Here is a 24,110-nt window from a genome sequence, read left to right as displayed (position 1 = left end):
ATACATTTTTGATTTGGTAAATAGTTATTTATTCGACATTAAATACGATGACTTACAAAATTACCTAAAAATTTTAAATAAATGCGTTACTATTCAATGGAATATTAATTATTGTTTTAAAATCATATTATTGATTTATAAAAATGTTCATGAAAAGGAACGTTTAAAAACATCAATGAAACAGTCTAGCCAACATTCGGAAAAAATATTAAACTCCCTCCAATCTGTGCTCCCTCCCTCACCCCCCTGTCAGACGTCAAAACCAAATTTTACAATAACAATAAACAAAATGAAAATAATTAAATTGTACCAAATAAAATAGAAGTGAAAATACAAAAATGGAAGTTTTTCGATCCGAGCTGTACTATATATTCGTCAGACAGGAGTCAAGCCTATGGTGGAATAGGGTGACGGGAGCATTTTCTGTAAAATCAGGTAAAACTTCATTTTAACAACAAAAGAAATAATTTATGTGCTTCCTTCCTTCTACAAATACATATCCTTACAGCATGGGACCTATCGGACATCGAGGATATCGAGTGCTTAGGGATTACGGACGGAATACTGGGTATAGTTGAGCACTCTACTATTTACGAGCCTCGCCTAATGATTATCAAGGAGAGCGTGGCAATCGGCCAGCTATACTTCCACCACACGATATACAAGATAAAGTCAATATGTATCCTGAACATGGGCACCGCTAATCAGGAGCTGGAACTGTCTCCGTGCACTAAACACAACTCCTCAGCGAACAGCGCTAAAGCTGGTGGCAGAAAGATTGGTGGCAGGCTGTTTGAGAACTCCGCGTTTCTGAACAAGACGGTGGGAGCTGTGAAAAATGTCAGCAACACTATTAAAACTACCACACAACAAGCAGCAACACAGGTATCTCCTTTGTGACCAACTTTTAAATTTTTTTGTTTATCCAACTTCCAAAAGGGCTCTCAATTCTTCTGTGTGTTTTTAATACTTTCAAATATTTTATTTTGTTATATATCTTTGACTATAACAAAAGCTATCGCTTACTTTACAATAAAACAATTGCTGTCTATTTGAATTTAACTATTAATTTATATTGTTACAAAGTAGATTATGAACTTGGTTACAATTCATAAAAAAGCAACTTCCATTTTCATATTAACATTTTATACAGGTAAAACAGACAGTTAAAAAGCAAAGAGATCCAAAACTAGCAGAAAGATTTGAGCAGAGGCTCACGGACGAACTACACAAGATATTTGACAACTCCGATAGCTTCTATTACTCAAGAACATTAGACCTTACCAACAGCCTGCAGCGGCAGTACGAGATTGAGAAGATTCTAGAGGCAGAAGAAGGGAATACAAAGCCCATAACCGACATAACAAGATGGTGGAAACATGTGGACGAGAGATTCTTCTGGAATAAGCATATGTTGAAGGATATTATTGCTTTAGAGGTAATTCTGGGACATCATCACAAAGTATGGTTAATTTTCAGTTTTGCTTCACATATTGCTTAATACATTTATATCAAACTTGAAACAAGCTAACGAGGTAGTGAGGATATAACAAATTATTATTATTAAGGTTATTGTAGAACTTTTAATTAGATATCATCATGCAACTGTTGAAATATTTATTAGTTGTGAAAATTAAAAAATATGTGCTAATTATTATAAAATCATTAAATTTCTTCCTGCTTTACGCCATAAATCGACCAGTATTCTTTTAAATCGTAATTTTCCACTGTGCGTTTTTCGCGCAACTTTCTGCCACGCACAGTAAAACTCTGGAACGAACTGTCACCAGCAGTATTTCTGGACCTATACGACCTGTAAACATTTAAGAAGAGAAGGTATTCCCTCTTAAAAGGCCGGCAACGCACCTGCAGCTCTTCTAATGTTGAAAGTGTCCACGGGCGACGGTAGTTGCTTTCCATTAGGTTGACCCGTTTGCTCGTTTGCCACCATATTTTATACAGTACAGACTATGGAGGTATGTTGCTCTGACTTTCGAAACTTCGATAGCGCGACTCAGATTTGTGTGTTGCCATAAAGTTAATATACCTAGCAAAATAGAGCAACAATCTCGAGCTGTCAAACGAAACCGAAATTGGTTTCATCTGTGTGTAAAAATATGTGTACGTATACACTTACACAAGCACGATTGAACATGATTTCTATGAGAGTAAATTGGCAATGTGCAGCACGTGCCGACTGGACGTCAAAAAAAGAGTGCTGCTGTCATGTATCACATGTCTCTTTTTACCATGCAGTGTTACTGATAGTGACATCTCCCTTGCTCAGGCCTTTGTTTCTCTATTCCACTAGGTATATTAACTTTATGTGTGTTGCTTAGTTTACTACAGCTATAATGTTAACCCCCCAGAGCCCAGCGTGCGACGACTGGATCCTCCCCATCATACAGGGTTGTGTGCAGCTGTCTCAGCTGTCCGTGGGTCCACCAGACCCCAACCCCCTGGCGGCTCCTGGCGCAGACGACACGTTCACGCTGGGGTTGATATCGCGAAGGTCGCGACACCAGGCTGGCACCAGGTTAGTGTAAAATAGATAGGATAGGATTTAATTACAATTTTAAAACTGTTCTATATCTTTATCCATACTAATACTATAAATGCAAGTGTGTGTGTTGCGAATTGGCACATCCATACTTCCATACTAATATTATAAATGCGAAAGTGTGTTTGTCTGTCTGTCTGTTACCTCTTCACGCCAAAACGGCTGAACAGATTTGGCTGAAATTTGGTACAGAGATACTTTGAGTCCCGGGAAAGGACATAGGATACTTTTTATCCCAAAAAAAATGTATGGTTACCGCGCGATAAACTAATTTTGACGCAACGGAGTTGCGGGCGTCATCTAGTTCGATATAAAATTAGGATACCTATTATTGTTGTACGCCAATTCCCGAAAAAGTGTATATAAGAACATATCAAAAATATGTCTAAAATAATATAATTGGTTCTGCTGATCCTGTAAAATAAAGGAGTTAATTATACTGTTTGTGAGTGTTGACCTGTGTATGTCTGTCTGTTTGTGTACGTGTCTGACTGTAGTCTGTAACCTCTTCATGCTTAAGCAACTGAACCGATTGATATAAATGGTATAGAGCAGGGGTCACCAAATGGCGGATCGCGGTCCGCATCCGGACCGCCTTCTATCCAAACTGAAAAATACTTTGGCATAGTCTTTACACTACAATATTTTAATTTTTTGTGAATCGCGTCTCATACCAAAGATTTACGAATTTCTAATTTTTATTCGCGCCTTAAAAAATTTAAGAGCAAAGTTTCATCGAATTTAAGAGCAAAAAAAAACGACCAAGGTGATGAAGAATAAAATATTTTATTATTTGACTGATTTATTATTTGAATGATAAATAATTGACTGTATATTTAAATTGTAAATGTTTTATTTTTTGACTGATTATAAAAAAAATTTTGATTGATGGAAAGCAGAAAAAAAATAAAGTCTAAATATTTTAAAACATTAAAATCTCAGGAACTACTTGAATTGTAGGAATGAAATAAAGTACAAAATTTGTGTCTCTTAATGATCAATCTAATCAACTGAGTAGCAAGTTTACAAACCCTCGTAATTAATTTAAATAAAATAATTTCGTTTTCAGGGAGTCAAAAAATGACTAATTGAAAAATTGATTTTCTCAAAAAACGAAGTAAAATGCGCACACGGGAGTTCTACTCTTGCATTTGAAATATAAGACGCCATCGACTCATTGCATTAACTTAGTCATGTCCGATTTTGGGGATTTCTAAAACACTGTGCGCCGCGTCGCCGACCCATTGTGTGCGGACCAAGCATGTTCGAAGATGATCTTCGTTCATCTTAGAACTTCAACATCTCTAGGATTTAGTGTCAATATCTATAGCTTGCACCAATATTTCACTCCAAACTTCAGAGAGATTCATACACGTGGGAGAGCCATGCTTCGGCACGAATGGGCCGGCTCGACCGGAGAAATACCACGTTCTCACAGAAAACCGGCGTGAAACAGCGCTTACGCTGTGTTTCGCCGAGTGAGTGAGTTTACCGGAGGCCCAATCCCCTACCCTATTCCCTTCCCTACCCTCCCCTATTCCCTTCCCATTCCTTCCCATCCCTACCCTCCCCTATTACCTATTTAAAGGCCGGCAACGCACTTGCAGCTCTTCTGATGCTGCGAGTGTCCACGGGCGACGGAAGTTGCTTTCCATCAGGTGACCCGTTTGCTCGTTTGCCCCCTTTCATAAAAACTTGTGTGTGGACCGCGAAGGTCATTTCATATCTTAAAACGGACCCAGAGCGAAAATAATTGGTTACTTCTGCCGGGCTAGCCCGGCCACCAGTAGAAATGCGAAAGTATGGACAAACTGTGGACATGAACTTATGGTGCCGTTCCGATCTTTACCGCGGCTAATCGCGACCGACAAAAATTCAATTAAAATGCCACTTTATGACAGACTATATTATATGTCATAAAGTAGGATATTATTTGAATTTTTAGGGCTATAGTCTGTCATAAAGTGGCATTTTAATCGGAACGAAAAAAGATCGGAACTTCACCTTGAGTTTATCTATACTTTCGCATTTCTACTAATGGCCGTGCTAGCCCGGCTGGTATAGAGATATACTTCAGAGAAAGAAAGACAATAAAGGGTAGTTTTTGTTGCGGCAATTATTGTACTCGTATGGCAAACTATTTTTTCAATAACTGTCTAATCAGAACATAAGTAACTAAAAATATCGAAATAATATAAAAAGATGAAAAATAAAAAGTCACGTAAATAGTGGTAGCGAGGTTTTTCATAAAGTAACCACATATTGCAAGTTTTCAATTAAAAAGTGAACTAGCTGTAGGTCAAGAGTACTCCGCTACGGCTGGCTGATCGCCAGATGCTCGGGTGTATGTGCCAAATAGAACAATCATGGTGGAATCTATGAGGCAATATTTTTGTACTTTTTGCTTACTTTACTTTGTTTGGATTTATATTGATGTTGTAGCAAACCGAATATCCGATCGGGTAGCAAACTATCAAAAACAACTAACCGCGCTGTAATTCTTGTGACGCGACCACGCCCCTTTTTTACAAACTTTGTATTTTTGTACTTCCAACAATTTAACCTGTGACGTGCGTGAATAAACTGGGCAAGGGCGTATATAAGTGGGGGCGGGGTCCTAGGGGTCCGGACCCCTCTAAATTTTTATGAGATATATATCTAGAACTTAAGACTAAAACTAATGAAAAAATTTCTGAACACTGTTAAAAATGACCGCCCGTTTTCTGTTTATAGCAATACGATTGAGTAATTAACTTTTATATAATTTGTCGCTTTGGAACTATCACAAACTATCCTATGTTCTGTCCTGTCCTGTGTTTAATCAAAATCGTTTCAGCAGTTTTAGCGTGAAGACGTAACAGACAGACTTTGGCATTATAATATTAATATGGATAGAACAAGACTGCATGTAAATGCTTAACAGCGTCCAAATGTAATCACGGTCACAGGTACAACCGGCGCGGGATAGAACCCGGCGGCAAGGTGGCCAACTACGTGGAGACGGAGCAGATAGTGTCCCTCGTCTGCGCAGACACCGTGCACCGAGCTGCCTTCCTGCAGGTGAGGAGGTGTCAATGACAGTGCGAGCTGTCAATGACACTGCGAGGCCGAGGTATCAATGACGGTGCGAAGTGTCAATGACGGTGCGAGGTGTCAATGACGATGAGAGGTGTCAATGACGATGCGAGTTGCCAATGCCGGAATGAGGTGTCAATGGCGCTGCGATGTGTCAATGGCGGTGCGAGGTGTCAATGCCGGTACGAGGTGTCAATGACGGTGCTAGGTGTCAATGATGCTGTGAGGTGTCAAAGACGCTGCGAAGTGTCAATGACGCTGCGAGGTGTCAATGACGCTGCGAGGTGTCAATGGCGGTGCGAGGTGTCAATGACGGTACGAGGTGTCAATGACGGTACGAGGTGTCAATGACGGTACGAGGTGTCAGTGACGGTACGAGGTGTCAATGACAACTTAAAGTTGGAACAGAATAGTATATATTTCTTCTCCAAAAAAAACTTTAATCAGCTACTTTTTTTACCACAGGTTCGTGGCTCGATACCGATATTCTGGAGTCAGCCAGACTACAAGTTTCGCCCGCCGCCCAAACTCGATAAAAGTGAGTACATTTCACCAGCATAATTATCTTATCTTTTCCCACGTTACAATGATCAATATCTCTTTCTCACAATCAATGTCAATTTTATTCAGCTTAAGAAAATCTCAAATGTCATTTACAACACACCACGTACTTTAATCAATGCTATCTCTTTCCCCAAACTCATTGATTTCTATATTTATCTCTTTCTAACGATTTCGTCTAGCCAAAGACAAGTCTCACGCGTTTTTGACACACCACGCTTATTCGGACCTATCTTTTTGCCACACCTAATAGATTCGTATATCTATCTCTTTCTAACAATCTCTTTTACCTTAACACGAATCTCACGCAGCGTTTTTGCATTTAAATCGATCCAATCTCTTTCCCACACACGCTAAAAGAGATAGACATATGAATTATGTCTATCTCTTTTAGCCGAAGACGAGTTTCACGCGGCGGTTACAAAACAATAAACATCACCTATTTAAATCGATCTTGTCTCTTTCCCACACTTCACCAATTAATATATCTATCTTTTTCAGCCGAAGACGAATCCCACGCGGCGTTCACAAAGCATTTCGACGAGGAGCTGTCGCGGTACGGGCGCGTGTGCATCATCAACCTCGTGGAGCAGGCGGGGCGGGAGCGCGTGCTGTGCGACGCCTACACCCGCCACGTGCGCCGTCTCGACCGCCCTCAGCTGGTGTACGCCACCTTCGACTTCCACGAGTACTGGTGAGTGAGAGAGAGAGAGAGAGGGAAACAGCCGTCATATAAGAATAAGAATACTTTTATTTCCAGCATCACACGAAACATCATAATAATTAAACAGTATTCAATAGTACAGTTATTATGATCTAGTTACATTAATTATATTATTACAATGCTGTGTGATGCCAAAAATTGAAATATGACCTAACACCAGCGAGCAGGTTGATACGCAAGTACGGATGCGTGTACGTACGTACACGCACTATTACGTACGCGAACGCACTATTACGTACGCCCACGACACACTTACGTTCGCATGCGTATACGTACAGAGTCTGTACTACAGACACCAATATACGAAGAATATTAATTAACTAACAATAGCTGAGCCTATAGCCATAACTTGGCAAAAAAACGTGCGTCTTAACTGAGGTCGCATTTTTTTTTAAGCAATCCTACACTACGCTAGAATACACTTTTGACACAATTGTCAATACGTACTGGAGTTGACAAGTACTGTAATGTTGCCACAAATAAAAAAAATTAGTTCCGGCTGTCACCGCGCCAGGCTCTTTTTTGATAAACTGTACTTGAACAATATATTGGTCTACGATCCAACCGCAATTACATTATAATAACAAATTTGTCCGTTACAGTCGCGGCATGCGCTATGAGAACGTGAGCGTACTGGTGGGCGCGCTCGCCGACGTGATCGCGGACATGGGATTCACGTGGCGCGACGGACGCGGGCTGATCTGCGCGCAGGCTGCGGTCTTCCGCGTGAATTGCGTGGACTGCCTCGACCGGACCAACGTGGTGCAGGTGCGTCGTGACCACGTGATCATACAACCTCCGCCTTCTTTGCTCTTTCATATAACTCCATCTTGCTTCCACAGACGGCGCTGGGGCGGCACGTGCTGTTGCTGCGTGCTCACTTGAGCCCCGCCTTCTTTACTCTCTCTCCGTCTCTCATATAACTCCATCTCGTTCTCACAGACCGCGCTGGGGCGGTACGTGTTGGAGCTGCAGCTGTGTCGGCTGGGTCTGGGCGCCCCGGGCTCGGGTCTCCCGCCCGCCCTGCGCGCCGCCTTCCTCGCGATGTGGGCGGACTCCGGTGACCTGCTATCCAGACAGTACGCTGGAACCAAGGCGCTTAAGGTAAACACACCATGCTGGACGTTTTCCAACAGAGTAATTCGTTGTAGAGATGTTTTTAACACGGATAATGTTAAGTCCAAAATAAATCTAAACATAAAAAATATCATCAATGTACTTTTAATGAACTATTGATCAATAGGGATGATGACAAGGTTAAAGATTAGCGAATTTTGTTAATAAAATAAAGAAATCACGGTAAAAAATAAGTGTTCCCAAAATTTCAGCTTGATAGCATTTGTATATTTTTAGTTATGCGCCTTCAAAGTTGGATATTCAATTCGATTTTTATTTTCAATTAAATTTCTTAATATTTGTATACAATTCGATAACTTCGATAACTAAAATTTAAAGCAACTTTTGTTATGAAACCACTTTCATAAACGCAATATTTAATATACCTGTCGAACAAAGTTGTCTCCCGATGCGTACAAACTACGAAAGACTGACGACATACTTTCGTAGCACTTTGTATGGAGCGTTTCGGGCAGGTCTTTTTTATGAGATATTTGAATTGTCATATCTTGGTGAATTTTTAAGCTATCAGAGTCATTCTTTCAATGATGTTTCTATCTTTTAAGTGTATTTCAATTACCGATAAGAAAAAAAATAGTCATCATGCCTATTGTGTTTGTTTTACACAGGGTGACTACACGCGCACCGGCGAGAGAAAGTTCACAGGCATGATGAAAGATGGCGTCGCCTCCGCTAATAGGTAAACAGCAGAACCCTGTGATACACCATTTTATTTTGTAATATACACACACACACCTCCATAGTTCAGTGCCTTAGAGCGATGGCTCTTGACTGAGTGATGGTCGTTGGTCCCACTGGGTGATGTGAGTAAAGGAAGCACGCAAAATGCGCTCGTGCCTGCGCGCACACTTGGGCACTATAAAATCACTCCTGCGTAAAACGGGCTTCTTTTCAATGAAATTGGCCGCCGTTTCCGAAACCGGTGCAGTTTTTATAATACAAAAACATTGGATAACATTATGTGCAACTACTATAGTAATATTCTCTATGACAGGTACTACTTGTCGACGTTCAAGGACGCGCTGCGTCAGGTGGCGGTGGACGTGATGACGGGTCAGGCGCGCGCCGTGCCCGACCGCCTCATCGTGCCCGACGCCATCGACGCGCCGCTCTCTGACCACGTACGTATACGCCAGCGTAAAGCACGCACGCGTACGTATATGTCTGCGTACAGTACGCACGCGTACGTATACGCCAGCGTACAGCACGCATTTTACGCACGCACGTTCCAATGAAGTATTAGCACACTTCGACATTATGCGCCAATGATTCGTATTATGCTCTGCTGTTGGAAAACAAGGATAACAGCATTTACACAGCTCGCTTACTACGTAGGGCGAAGTACGAACGTACAGTATAGAGGCACGCACATGGCAGGCGTGCGTCGTCGATAACGTCCTTGCGGCACGGCGTGCTATTGCATGCCAGCTTCAGTTCAAAACATATTGAGATTCGTCTCATTATATTTTGATCTGGTTTTACTCACATATGCAAATAAGTGCGTCCGGTACGCAAAATGCGTCCAAAACGGACGCATTCATTTGCGTATTTAATTCAAAGTGTGTATGCGTCCTTGATTAACTACTTCTTTTACGTGATAAATGAAACCATTGACTTGATATACCGTTACTTATTAATTAATATTGAATCATCAAATGATCCGGGTGTGCGAGCACGCGCCTTGATTAATCGATGCGAACTGATAAGCTACCCGAGCGCGTCCCACACGCTGACACATCAAAAACCCTAAAACTGCTTAATGTACGATATGGATCGTACAGTGTTTTAGCTTATTATAATACTCATCTAATAATGCTCAACAACAGGAGCAGGGCGCGGTGGACACGGCGGCGATGGCTCAGCACGTGAAGCAGCTGATCGACGACTGCAAAAAGCTGCTCGTCGACACAGAGCCCGTGCTCGGCTCCTGGGGACTCATTGATGCTGATCCGCAGTGAGTATATTATGTCAGACATCTTTATGTCAGGATCTTATTCATCGTTTTTTTATAAGGAAACTCACAGATTGAAAATAGTAATTGGGAATATGCATTTTTTTATTTACTTTAAGTAGCCAGTTAGAAAGAGAGATCAGATATCCGCAAATATAATAATCTGAAACCGAAACTGTTATACACAATTACGCACGATTGGGCCACGCCCCCATAACATATCTATATATTTTTTCAAGTCTGTTGTTGCTGTCCTTGTCTATTAAATGACGCATAATATATGAAACATATACCTGTTGTATGTTTTATAGTACTGGCGACCCTCACGAGACCGAGATGGACAGCGTGTTGGTGCTGACTGCGGAGGCGCTGCACGTCGCCGACTACGACGAGACCAGCGACCGCCTGCTCGCCGTGCAGCGCGTCCCGCTCGCCGACATCACCGCCGTCGAGCTGGGCACTCTCGACCAGCCCGCCTCGGTGAGCGTGTGTGTGTGTGTATGTGTGCGTCTGTGTGTGCGGGCGTGTCTGTGTGTGTTCGTGATACTGAACGTTGTCAAAAACGACGAGACAAGCAACGTGTGGTGCGTGCGTAAATGTGCGTGTGTATACGTACGAGTGCGTGTAAATGTGCAATTCATGACGTACACTTGTGAGTAAAATGTAAATAGGAATGAGAGCATCTTTATTGTAAGAAGGTTGCTATTCGCATTATTGTTGTTAACTACAAAAGGATGTGCTATCAAACTTGTATAGCCTGTCAAGAAAGTGAAGAAATTAAAAAGTGGCACCATCTTAATATCTTTTCTTTCCCTTTTTTCTTAGATTGATTTGAAAGGGATGACACTACGATGTTGCCACTTTTTAATTTCTTCACTTTCTTGACCGGCTATAATTTAACTGTTCCGTTCGTAATCGGATAGCAATTTTACGTGCCTACAAATGTTAACAAACATTTCTGTTCCTAGCTGTTCGGCGTGGGGCGGCGCAGCGAGGCGCTGCACTGTGTGCGGGTGAGCTACAGTCACGAGGGCGAGGCGGGCTACTACCGCATGTTCCGCTCCACCGCGCTGCGCTTCTTCAACAACATGGCCGTCGCCATCACCACCAAGGACGAGATGATCGGTGAGTTAGCATAAGACGAGAACGCACTAAGCGACACCACGCCGCCGCGACGCGACGCGACACTAGTCAGTACACGTTTTGCGGGCTCTACACTCGCGGCGCGAATTGCGGCCGCGATTCGCGCCGTGAACACGATTCGAACAAATACAAGCCGCGAAACCCTCCACACTCGCGGTTCGCGGCCTTCGCGGGCTTTCGCGCCGCGAGTGTGGGCTTTTGATAGAACTGACGTTTTGTGTCGCGTAGCCTTCACTGCATTCACCCACTTCATCATACGTCCGTCGTTCGTAAAACATCGGAGCGTAATCGTTGCGGCAATGTAATAATATCGTACGGTGCTCCCAAAGTGACAATGCGCATAGAAAATTTCGTAATTCTTCGGCAACGGTCGTATTCTCCGAGCGTCAGAAGACGTCGCTGCAAGCGCTGTTTTAAACTTAACAGCACTTTGCAGCGACGTAGAGGCGCCTGACATTGCTCGGACGCTACCGTGATAACGCCGCGATGGCGTCCCGGTATGAGCTAAAGCACTTATTGACAGACCGGCGACAGCGGACAGCCACCGGCTATATGATATTTACTTCTATTTCCTTCGAACAAGGTGCAAAATGCAAGTGCATTGTTTGGGGCTCTTACGTTTCATAAAATCGGGTGTTTTCGTGATTACGACAATTAGCGAAGATTTCCATGGGCATTATTAATTTGGGAGTACTGCACTCGTAATGCGATGGAGCAATCTAGCTACACATTTACCCTAAAAACTATTCGGGACAATATTACATCTACCATATGACGGTACTTCTTTCCAGAGCTTAATTAGCATATGCATCAAATAATGTTTACAGAGTCGCTACACTCGATCTGCGAGTCTATTCTGGTGGCGCGCGACGTGGCCGGCCTCCCGCCTATACCATTCCACGATGGCGTCAAGCTAGACCGGAGAAAGTCCAAGGTAGGTTATAGAATAACAAGCGGAGAGTCCATTATTATTATTACCATTTAAAATTTATTACAAGTTAAGCCTAATACAAAAAAATCGGCCAAGTGCGAGTCGGACTCGCGCACGAAGGTTTCCGTACCGTTATAGAGCGAAAATGGAAAAAAATGTGTTTTTGTATGGCCTTAATTATTTATTTTATTTTAATTTTATTATTTACTATTAAAGTACACATAATTGAGGATTTAGTGAAAATTTCGAGTGTCTATATGTTGCCATTATGGATTACGAGCCAAAAAGACCAAAAAAATAACGTTTGTTGTATGGGAGCCCCCCGTAAATATTAACTTTATTTTGTTTTTAGTATTTGTTGCTATATCGGCACCAGAAATACATAATCTGTGAAAATTTCAGAAGTCTAGCTATAGCGGTTCTTGAGTTACACAGCCTGGAGACAGACAGATAGACGGACAGACATCGAAGTCTCAGTAATAGGGTCCCGTTTTTACCCTTTGGGTACGGAGCCCTAAAAATCAAGCTGCTATCTTCACTATAAAACACTAATGACGTCATTATATTGAAGGTGGTGGGCGGGTCGGGCAAGGGCGGGGCGCGGTCGAGCCTGTACGCGGACCTGTCGCGGCTGCCGGCGCTCACACGCAACGTCAGCGAGACGCAGCTCGTCGCCGACATCCGCAGCGCCGGTACGTGCGAGAGAGAGAGAGAGAGAGAGAGAGATTGATAGATGAGGGAGACATATTATCTCAAACAGGGATATATTTCTGTTTCTGTCACCACCCTAATGGTATAAAAATTCCCAAAGTCATTAGTCCGCCATTTTAATATTTTAATTGTGTTACTTTGTTCACATTACGTCCTTTAAAATATGACTTGTAAAGTCCTAATTGTATGTTAAGAGAAATGTCGTTATTATATTATTATCTTAGTAACGATTTTTCAATACATAGAATTCATTACTCCTTTAAAAAATAATTACAGAACGGATAACTTATATTAGCTGTCTTTTTCTGTCAAGTGACATTCTCTACGTGTTAGACAAAGACAGCAAGCATCCTCTGTGTATTTCCTTTAGTAAGCAGAATATATTTACGCATAGGTCCGTACTGCCCAGACACATGTTGTTACAAGATTTGGAGCAGCGAGAAATAGATCAAGAGGCATTGCTATGTATGGATCGACACTAAAATTGTTAGTTTACATTAGTTCAAAGTACCTTTATGTTGTGAAATAAAGTATTTGGTGTTTGGAAAAGTGTATTATGTATTATTGTTATTTGTTTAGAAATTAGCTAACAATATGTTAGCGTTGTAAGTAGGTACATACTTCATCACATAATGTCATATCTTTGACCACATCTTATTATGAACGTTGCGAGCAACAAGCAAGTCCATTATAAAGTGTGTTATGAAACAAAGCGATAATACTGCTCCCAAAGTGATAATGCGCATAAACATTTTCGTCATTGTTCGGCAACGGTCGTATTCCCCGAACGTCGGAAGCATAAAGTTAATATACCTAGCGGAATAGAGAAACGAAGGCCTGAGCAAGAGAGATGTCACTATCAGTAACACTGTGTGGTAAAAAGAGACGTGTGATACATGACAGCAGCACTCTTTATTTGACGTCCAGTCGGCACCTGCCGCACGTTGACAATTTAATCTCATAGAAATCATGTTCAATCATGCTTGTGTAAGTGCATACGTACACATATTTTTACACACAGCACAGATGAAACCAATTTCGGTTTCGTTTGACAGCTCGAGATTGTTGCTCTATTCCGCTAGGTATATTAACTTTATAGTCGGAAGACGATGCCACAAAACCTTTTATTGCACATTTCCAAATCATGTCGTGCCAAGTCGTAAATGTAACTCTATCTGCGCTGCTACTTTCACAATGAATAAATATAAGGCCGGCAACACACCTGCAGCTCTTGGAATGTTGCGAGTGTCCAAAGGCGACGGTAGTTGCTTTCCATGAGGTGACGCGTTTGATCGCTTGCCCCTATTATTTTATTGAAAAAAACCTTGAGAGGTGTCAAGGGACACCCGGATGGAACGAAGTTTAATATTTCTTATGTACAAAAAACCTGTATACACGCAAAAAAAAAACTAAAAAATGCAAAAAGAAACAAATGTACGCTACATCACACTGTTCAATGCGAGAGAGAGAGAGATAAAGAGAAAAACACGCGCTACCGCACGGCTTACAACTTTTACTATAGCAAAAATGCTATAGTTGTAAGCCATGCGGTTGTAACGACACGACACGTTGTCGTTACAACTTTTCATCTTAATTTTTTCTGTCTAGCCCCCTTTCGCAACTTCGTTCCAAAAAAAACTATACCAGAGGCACATACACACCCTAAAGTATTATCACTTAGCTTTGTTACAAAACTTATCACTAAGCCTGTAAATACGAATATTATATTGTATTTACAGGGTCCAAAGCTCTCAACAACATGTCGGAACAGTTCAGCAAACTGAACAAGCTGGGCCACTCCCTCGCGCCGCGCGCCCGCCCCGCGCTCAACCTCAAACTCGACCACAACGCCAAGACCAAGAAGATCTTCACATTAGGACCGAAGACCGACACCAAGAAGAAAGGAAGTCTATCCGACGGCATGAGCTCCGACTACTCCTCTGATGATGAAAACAGAACGAATATCTTCGAACCGACCCTAGACAACTTCGAACACATGTCCCACTACATCGGAGACCAGAAGAAGAAAGAAGATGATTATGACCTCGTCCAAAACCCGCTGTATTCGTCCAAAATCGAGCCTCATGATGAAGTGGAGACGAATTCGGAGCCGGCAGAGAAGCAGACCCTCAAAACACCGAGTTCGAGCAAGAAGAATCCGTTCGATTCGGAATCGATAACGCCGGAGATACAAGTGGACTCGGTTCCGGCGAAACCGGTGCCGCCTAGCTCGCTGGTTCTCAACCAGAAGCTGTCGCAGAGTTCAGGGTTCATCAACTTCGAAGACGACAAGATGCCCGATGTTTCATATACCAGGTATGTCAGACTTTGAATCGTAATGATTGTGAAATGTGTAATAAGTTTGTGTTATTCACAAGTTCATATTTACCTTTTAATTCGGTCGCCGAAACGTAGAAATTTATCCATTGACCTTTCGCTTTTTGACTCTTCCACGACTTTCGTGTAATTCGCTATCTCATTGTCGCAAAAGTGACACATAGCGGTAGGTCAAAGGCCAAATTTCGAGGGTTCAGTGACTATATCGCTAACACTGAATTGCTGGGCTACACACCAAGTCCCATGAAGAGGTCCCTGGTGGGGAACCAGGTCAAGGGTTATATCCTAAATTGCTTGTCTTTAGCGACTTATCTTTATGTCCATGTGTTGCCGTTTTGCTCACATGTTTGCACTGTTGTTATTAAAAAAAAGTGCTGTTAATCTTATATATAAAATTATCGTGTCACAATGTTTGAATAAATAATAGAAAATTATTACAACTCGAGACTGACGGCGACCATTGTTTGTGCGACGGGATAGCGATGGACGTTGCCATGGTGACATACTTATTTAGTCACTTCAATAAAATAATACGGGCACAATACTTTATACAGGGTGTAACAAAAATAAGTAATAATACTTTAGGGTGTGTACGTGTAGAGAATTCACTGTGAAAGTAGCAGCGCTGACAGACCAAAATTTTTTTTGACTTTTGTATGGGGAAACTCGTGACGCTCGGGCCCTTGCCCATACAAAAGTGAAAAAAAATCCCCTTTCAGCGCTGCTACTTTGACAGTGAACTCTCTACAAGGAACACGTACACATCCTAAAGTATTATCACTTATTTTTGTTACACACTGTATATGGCAAAGAAACGTTTGCCGGGACAGCTAGTTAAATATAATATTTTCTTTGTATGATTCCCCCTGACACAAGTCCTTCAGGTACTTACTACAGCCAGACTGACGTGGTGTAAAGCGTTCATAGATATTATTACAGTACTATTATTATAACCTGATGAGGATGATTATAATTTATACGTGGGAGAGCCATGCTTCGGCACGAATGGGCCGGCTCGACCGGAGAAATACCACGTTCTCACAGAAAATCGGCGTGAAACAGCGCTAGCGCTGTGTTTCGCCAAGTGAGTGAGTTTACCGGAGGCCCAATCCCCTACCCTATTCCCTTCCCTACCCTCCCCTATTCCCTTTCCTTCCCATCCCTACCTTCCCCTATTAAGTATCCTATTCCCTCTTAAAAGGCCGGCAACGCACCTGCAGCTCTTCTGATGCTGCGAGTGTCCATGGGCGATGGAAGTTGCTTTCCATCAGGTGACCCGTTTGCTCGTTTGCCCCCTTATTTCATTAAAAAAAAACCTTTCAGGTCTAACTCCCAACACGAGATCACTCTCAACATAGCGCAGTCGCACAGCGAGTCGGCGCTCCTCCGCAGCATCGCCAGCCCCGTCACCAGCGCGCGGGAGATGGTGCTCTCCCCGCTCTCCAAGCTGGCGAGGGGCGTCCAGTCGCTCTCAGCCAACCTCGATCCCAGGAAGATCAAGGTGAGCTTATTTAATATAGTTATAACTTATAACGCCTTCGTGGTCCATTGGTTATAGAGCGTGGCTCTTGACTCGGAGGTCGTGGGTTCGATTCCCGCGTTGGAAACATGTTATTTCCAAGTATAATTAGGACAACGCATAGTTTTTTAGTTATTGACGAGAAACCAAAGATTTAGATAGAAATCGCTTAGGTTCCCGCTCACGCACTCTATACCCTCTTTTGAGTCATTCGTTAACCGGACTAAAAGTCCCGTGGATTGACAAAATAATATGATAAACAACAACTCAGACTTTGGTTACAAGTTAAGTAACCGGTTAATTAACCGGTTGAAACCGGTTTCGGTGACGGTGGTCGGTTTCATTGAAACCAGGCCAGTTACGCAGGAGTAATTTTTATAGTGCCCCAGTGTGTGCGCAGTACACAAGAGCACTCTCTATTCTTTTTACCCTCATAATAGAGTAAAAGCTCTCATAACCCAGTGGGATGGAAGACCGACACGACTGGCGAGAGATCAGGCGCAGGACCGACTTTTTACATTCCCATCCGACGCATGGATCATCTTACTTGTCAGACAATCAGGTGATCAGCCTGCTTTGTCCTAACCAAACTTGGAAATAACATGTTCCAACGCGGGAATCGAACCCACGACATTCGAGTCAAGAGCCACGCTCTATACCACTAGACCACGGAGGCGTTAAACAGATGTTAGTCTCCATCATCTGTCTCTATCTACACTATCTGTTTCACAGAGCGCGGGCGCCGTAAAGCACATAACGGAACAACAGTATGAGGAGCATCGCCGACTGCAGGAGATGTGGCAGGGTTGTAGCACACGACTTATTGCGCTGTAGGGCTGTCACACCAGATAATGTATTAGCTAAGAAGTTGATTCAGACAGATGCCGACCTACGTCATTTGGTCGGACTAGGTTACTTCAATGTTAGTTGCAACTGTCGGCTGGGTTTGACATAACGCAAAGGTCGCAGCAGAGGGCACTTCTAGCACATATACAATAAATAATCCGACAAAGGTCGGATCGGCTAACAGATCACAGCTTATATTAAACGAGCTTTTACCCGCGGCTTCGCTCGCGTTAAGAAGTATTATTATAAATAAACTTTCATCCCCTATTTTAACCCTTTGAATATGAATCCGCTATGAAAGGATTTTGATCAATCCTACCCGATTGATCAAAATCCTTTCATAGCGGATGCCTACGTCAAACAGCTACCTGCATGCCTAATTTCAGCCATATCCGTGCAGTGGATTAGGCTGTGCGTTGATAGATCACCATGTCCGTCAGCCACCTTTTAGTTTTATATATTTAGATAGACATAATCCATCCAAATGACGCAGGGCCGCCATCTGCCTATAAATCAATTTCTTCGACGGTATTTGAAGTATAACGTGCTAGGGCTGACACACACGAGATAATAGGGTGTAACAAAATTATGTGATAATAATTTAGGGTATATACAATATACATGTTCGTATCGAGTTCACTGTGAAAGTAGCAGCGCTGAAAAAGTTACTATTGAATTCTTTGTTTCTATAAAAAATGTTCCAACGTTATAAATTAACACTTTCAACGCTGCTACTTTCGCAGTGAACTCTATACAAATAAATACGTGTCGTAAAGTATTATCACTTTGTTTTGTTACACCTTGTATATCGGTAACTGGTAAGTTCGCTCTCTATGATTATAGGGTTGTCGAATTTAAGTTTATAACTAGGGTTACCACACTGCAAGTATTTAAACAAATGACGGTCAATCGCCTTTAATCGTCACGATAAAAAGATGAATAAATAAATTGCTTACATTTGAAAAAGCTTCCATAAACGAAAACAGATTTTAAATTGAAAACCATGAAGAATAAAAATGAAAGTAGGAATCATCTGGCAATATGATTAGAACGCATCTGACAATAGTAAAAATCGTGGGACAGAGCACAAAAATTCATACTGGCACACTTTATATAGCGTAACGTGCCTCGTTTAGCGTTTTCACATTACGCGGTACCGACAATCGAAAAAAAATTGCAAATATTCGTAACGTTTGGTACGTTGCACCAAATAATTATGTCTATTAATATTTCGAAGCATCATCATTCATCAATTTTATTTTTCTCACACCAATGTTTTTATCAGTACGACATGTGATATCGTATCGTATAATGTAAAAACGCTGTTTGACAATTTTCGATGTTAGCGTCTTCAATTAAATTTCAAAATGGATTTTTGTGGAAACTTTTCTATTCTTCATGACAGAGTTGCCAATGAATGCTTCAAATAGTATTAAATACGCTATGACTTATGACAGTATATGTTTACTCAAGTAATATAGTATTAAAATACTCATAGTTCAACAATCGAAATCGAAAAAAAACGTAATTATTAAAATTCTTATAACCAAATAGAGATTAGAATAGAGTTTTGCCAATAGCCACCGTAAATAAGTTTACTACCATTTATATTTCATAGGATAAGTTGCCAATGTTTGACACTAGAGGCGCTGATTCGATGTCATAGAAATTAATAACTTTTTAACCGCGAGTATTGACAGACAATCCCATTCTACACCTCGGTAGTAAAACAATAATCTTGCTCAAACTAAAGCAACGATTCCTAGAATTCTTAGCAATTTTCTTGTAGATTACTTAACTATATTTTTCTAACCGAATTCATCTTATGTTTTGTTATTCTTTTACGATTGTTGAATCCTGCGACGAACAAAATATGTAGCTTAAGGTTAGTTAGCGATTATTTTGACATAAGTAATAAGTTCCTAGTTACAATTGATTTCAACAGTACAATAGTCGGTATTATAACGTTCCCAGTTATTAATAGTGTAGACTCGCGGACCCCTAAATGTATGGTTTTTGGCTCCTCGAGGTCATACAATAATGTTAATGCACGCAAAATATTTAAAAAAATAATAGACAATTTAGACTTTAGAGCGAGACGATAATACATCTATCTCTTGCTCGCTCAATGATCTCGCAAATAAAACACACAAAATGTATGAAGTGAAAATAAACAGTGTCCCAAAAGGTAGGGTGAGAAGGAAAGTCGTGTGCCTCTCGCTCGCTCTTACGCATTCTGTACATTTGGGGTCCGCGTAAAGCGTGATAAAACTTAGTAATAAAATAGCCAAAGTTCACAGATATAGATCAAGATAGATACCGCATGTCGCTCCATTTGTATGAAGACGAGCGTGTCACTTTTTTACTACCTACTGTGACGTACCGATGATAAGAAACGTGTCCATTATCAAGGCCAACGTTTCTATTTGAATTTCTACAGCTCAATACGGCACTTTTAGGCATTTAGGCGATTTTAGAATTCCGATTGACGTCCGATTCCGATAGCAGACTAAAGAAAAGACTTTCGAAAGACGAGCATTTCTCGTCGTTTAGGAACGTGATATGGCACGCGAAGTACATACACATGCGGTATTTATCTTGATCTATGTCTGTGCCAAAGTTAATGTCTGTCCGTTGCTATTTATTTTAGATAATAATATATGACTTTTTGAAAACTTAAACGTTATAAAAAGTATTATACGTATGCATATAAACCTAGTTGATGAAATAAAACAAAGATTTATTTGATCTGAATGTATACAAAGTTTAGTATGGGCGGCTGTAATATAGCTGCCGTGTACCTCGATCGTGGGAATCACAGACACAATAGATATTCAATTGTTATGCGGCACCCGGGTTCCGCTTGGGAGTTGATGGTATAAATCGTCACTTGATGCTACGAAACCAAAAAAAACTCTGTTTCTGAGGTCTTTTTAATAAGGGTTTATTCATTCATTAGCGCCTCTCATTGAATTACAAGAAATTAATCAATCAATGATGTTGAAAAAACTCCTGTTTAAAAAAACCTTAGAATCTAGAAATTAGGTCTCTGTTCATTATGTACGTCTATGGACGTTTGAAAACTTGTCAAATACCTACAAGATTTATACGTATACGTAGCGAGCGCGCTTGTATAGATATGTATATCCACTTTGTATAAACTTACAATTCCTACCTCTTTACAACGTTTGTAAACTTTTGACTCTGCAAATGAAAATTACCACTTTAATAAAAATATACCTTAGTTTAGCTATCACATTCCGTTAGTTCACAAACGCGTGTAAATGAAAGAAAAAGCATGTGAATTAGAAAGAGGTGAGCGGGTCAAATATTGAAGAAAGAGATAGCAAATCATGTCTAGAAAGAAGTGCTGTCGGAAGAGAAATATATTTACTATCTCTTTTTAGAACGCCTGGTTGCGGGATAGAAAAAAATTCTCCCAGTGAATGCTGCTTGTCTCTTCTAAGACCACACGAAAGTGTCCACACTATGCGTGAGTCAATATAAGAGTTTAATAGAGACAAGCAAGTGATTAGTGAAGGTCAATGGACGATATTCTCTCTATGCTGCGACTGGACTTTAGGGATGTTTTTATCAATATTTACAGGAAGAGTGTATGAGTAACAAATATAGAAATATACGCTAGCTTTTTGCTTTGATCTACACATAGTCAATTTTATGAAAAACTTAACTTAGTTATTGTATATAAAGTGCGGTTGCAGGGCACTTTGAATTTCGAACAAAAATGTAAAGGCCACTTCTCCTTCTCTATCGCAATATATAGGGTGCAATTAAACCTTCCGGCCAAATTTCGATATATTGATCCTTGTTAAACATAAAAATACAAGTATTTTTTCTTTTATAATCACTCAGTACTAAAATGTTGACAAATAGCTTCCGAAAGTTTTCCTCAAAAACACCACAATTAATGGACACTTCACACTACGCGTCGCCGGCGCGTGCCGCGGCCAGACCTCCCGCGTCACCCGCGCTCTACCCACCGCCGCGAAGTGACCGTTCTGCAACGATTTTAAGTGACATGAAATATGTTATTATAAAAAAAAATTAACTCCCTATTTTTTTGTTAAATGGACTCTCCAGATGATACCTAAGCCCTAAAGAAAATTTTGGCCAGTAGATTTAATTGCACCCTGTATAGTGGTCGTCTGGAAGAAAGCACTTAAAGCTTAGCGCTTTAAGCTGAAAGCGCTTAAGGCCGCCATTTTGCACGTATTACTTTAATGTTGCGACTTTGGTACAGGAGTAAATGATAACTCGACTGTAGGATCAGAAGAAGTGTTTTATTCATGAAACTTACGGCTATATATACAAAATTTTACAGACTAGAAAGAGACGATACATATTAGCACAATAGAGACAAAACATAAACAAAACGATAGCGATGAAAATTGAGACGATACATGTGTGACGTGTGTTGAACTTTGAACCTCACTATATTCCTACCCATAGTATGTCACCACATAACCCCCCTTCAAGTGATACGCACCGTAGGTTTGCTAATGCGGCCGGACCTTGTGACTCGAACTTGCGGCTGCGTCGGCTGCAATGGCTGCGGCGGCTGCGACGGCTGCGGCGGCGACGGCGTACTTGATGTATTTTCCGATTCACATGCTTCTTGGTTAAGGAGATACGCCGGTTTTAGTCGATCGAGCGATACGACTGTAGTTCGAAGCGGCAATTGTATCTTGAAATATTTTTCGTTGCGCTTCAATACTTCGTAGGGTCCATCGTACGGTGGTGTCAGCGGGGCTCGTACGGTGTCGTTTCGTACGAAAACATGGCTGCATGTATATAGATCTTTGTGAATGAACGTAGATCTTTTTTCACAGGAGCGTTGTTGCGGTTTTAACGTGGCCATCGTTTCAGTTAGTTTTCGTACAAACTCTGCATCTTCGATTTTTGATGTTGACGGTACGAAGAAATCGGATGGCACTCGTAGCGTAGTTCCGTATGTCATAAGCGCAGGGCTCACTTTTGTGTCTTCGCGGAGCGCCGTGCGGAGGCCGAGAAGTACAGTCGGCAACTCGTCTGTCCACTGCGTCGATGCTCCGCGGGCCACTAGTGCTGTCTTCATAGTGCGGTGCCACCTCTCTATTTGACCGTTCGATTGTGGATGAAAGGCCGTAGTTCGTATTCTTGTTATTCCAAACTTCTGTAGTAGAGTTCTGAATAGCGACGACTCGAACTGGCGTCCTTGGTCTGTAGTGATACGCAAGGGAACACCAAAACGAGCGATCCAGTTGTCGTAGAATGCCTTGGCTACGACTTCGGCTGTGATTTCTTGTACTGGTATTGCTTCCAACCATTTCGTACATCGATCTGTCATCGTGACGCAGTATCTGTAGTCTCGAGATAAGCGCAGCGGGCCCACTATGTCGATGTGTATATTTTCAAAACGCTGCGACTGCGGTAAACGCTGTAGCGGCGTGACGACGTGTCGCTGAACCTTAGCGCGCTGACAGCTGATGCATGTTCTCGCCCATTCTGTGACTTCTTTATTCATCGACGGCCAAAAATATTTTGATTGAATTAATCTTCTCGTTGCTCGTACGCCGGGATGACTTAAGTTGTGTTGTGACTTAAATACGGCGTAGCGATACACTATTGCAGCAGTCTCGTCGTCGTCTGCACCATCAACCAGCAGAGAAAATAGCGTCATAGAAATGATGTCCAAGAAAATCGAAGAGCTTACCATTCAAGTGGCCGAACTACATACTCACTCATCGCGGCCGCACTATCGCCGTCCCTTGCACACGCGCGCGCGGTACTCTCGCTCCCGGTCAAAGTCCGCGCGCCGAAGGCCTGTAACGAGAGACGAATCGACATGGGAATGTAAATATCACTTCCGATTTGGCGATAAAGCTAAGAGATGCGAATCGCCATGCTGCAGAAGGAATAAAACGTCGGAAAACTAAAATCGACACCGACTGTGGCGGATGTCGGTGTCCCCAAGACGACAAATCGCCTTTGTGTCCGCGATCGCAACACTAACCAATGTTTCCTCGTGGACACGGGCGCGGATATCTCCGTGTTAGCCGCCACTATTAAAAACAAGAAAAAGGAAGATCACGTCGGGGTCACCAATATGTGGTGACATACTATGGGTAGGAATATAGTGAGGTTCAAAGTTCAACACACGTCACACATGTATCTGTTTTTCTTTTTTAGAAGAGTGACACAAACACTATGTAGACTTACTTGGTCATCTCCCAGTTCCTCTAAAACGGAATTCAAATCATCATAGGTGATTCCGTTCATCCCAACCTTCATAACAAACTCTCTAGTTGGGTTTGACCGGCCTTTTAGAGTGAAACCATCAGTGAACTTAGTTATTATAGCCATCTGATCTTTGTCTGACTCTTTACTGTCCGGAGAGCCTTCACGCGGCCCTGGCTTGTTCGAGACATTTTGAGTGTCTGTTTCAGCAGGTTCAGTCTCGACCCCTCTAGATACAGTGTTAGGCACACCTGAACTGAAGCTCACTTTGTATTTTAGAAATGTGTGACATATAGACCGCATAGTGGTGTCATATGCATCCTGTACTTGCTGGACAATTTCTTCCGGTAATCCAGGTAGAGGAACCACCACAATAGA

General features: G+C 41.8%; 1 protein-coding gene across 1 annotated transcript; it reads left to right on the top strand.

The window, feature by feature from the left end:
• The first annotated feature begins 247 nt into the window (after positions 1–247).
• On the top strand, positions 248–17,744 carry LOC121737900 (phosphatidylinositide phosphatase SAC2). Its single transcript, XM_042129633.1, has 19 exons — positions 248–435; positions 509–885; positions 1,154–1,438; positions 2,370–2,536; positions 5,509–5,620; positions 6,101–6,173; positions 6,698–6,890; positions 7,523–7,688; positions 7,863–8,024; positions 8,666–8,736; positions 9,052–9,178; positions 9,884–10,011; positions 10,320–10,488; positions 10,977–11,133; positions 11,979–12,085; positions 12,654–12,774; positions 14,533–15,109; positions 16,454–16,631; positions 17,382–17,744. Exons 1-19 carry the CDS (start codon positions 339–341, stop codon positions 17,481–17,483), a joined length of 3,369 nt encoding a protein of 1,122 aa, XP_041985567.1. The 5' UTR covers positions 248–338; the 3' UTR covers positions 17,484–17,744.
• The last annotated feature ends 6,366 nt before the right edge of the window (positions 17,745–24,110 follow it).

Source organism: Aricia agestis, chromosome 21, assembly GCF_905147365.1.
Source record: "Aricia agestis chromosome 21, ilAriAges1.1, whole genome shotgun sequence".
NCBI classification, from domain to species: Eukaryota; Metazoa; Arthropoda; class Insecta; order Lepidoptera; family Lycaenidae; genus Aricia; species Aricia agestis.
The sequence above is the reverse complement of the archived record's forward strand: the minus strand, read 5'-3'. Positions and strand labels throughout refer to the sequence as shown.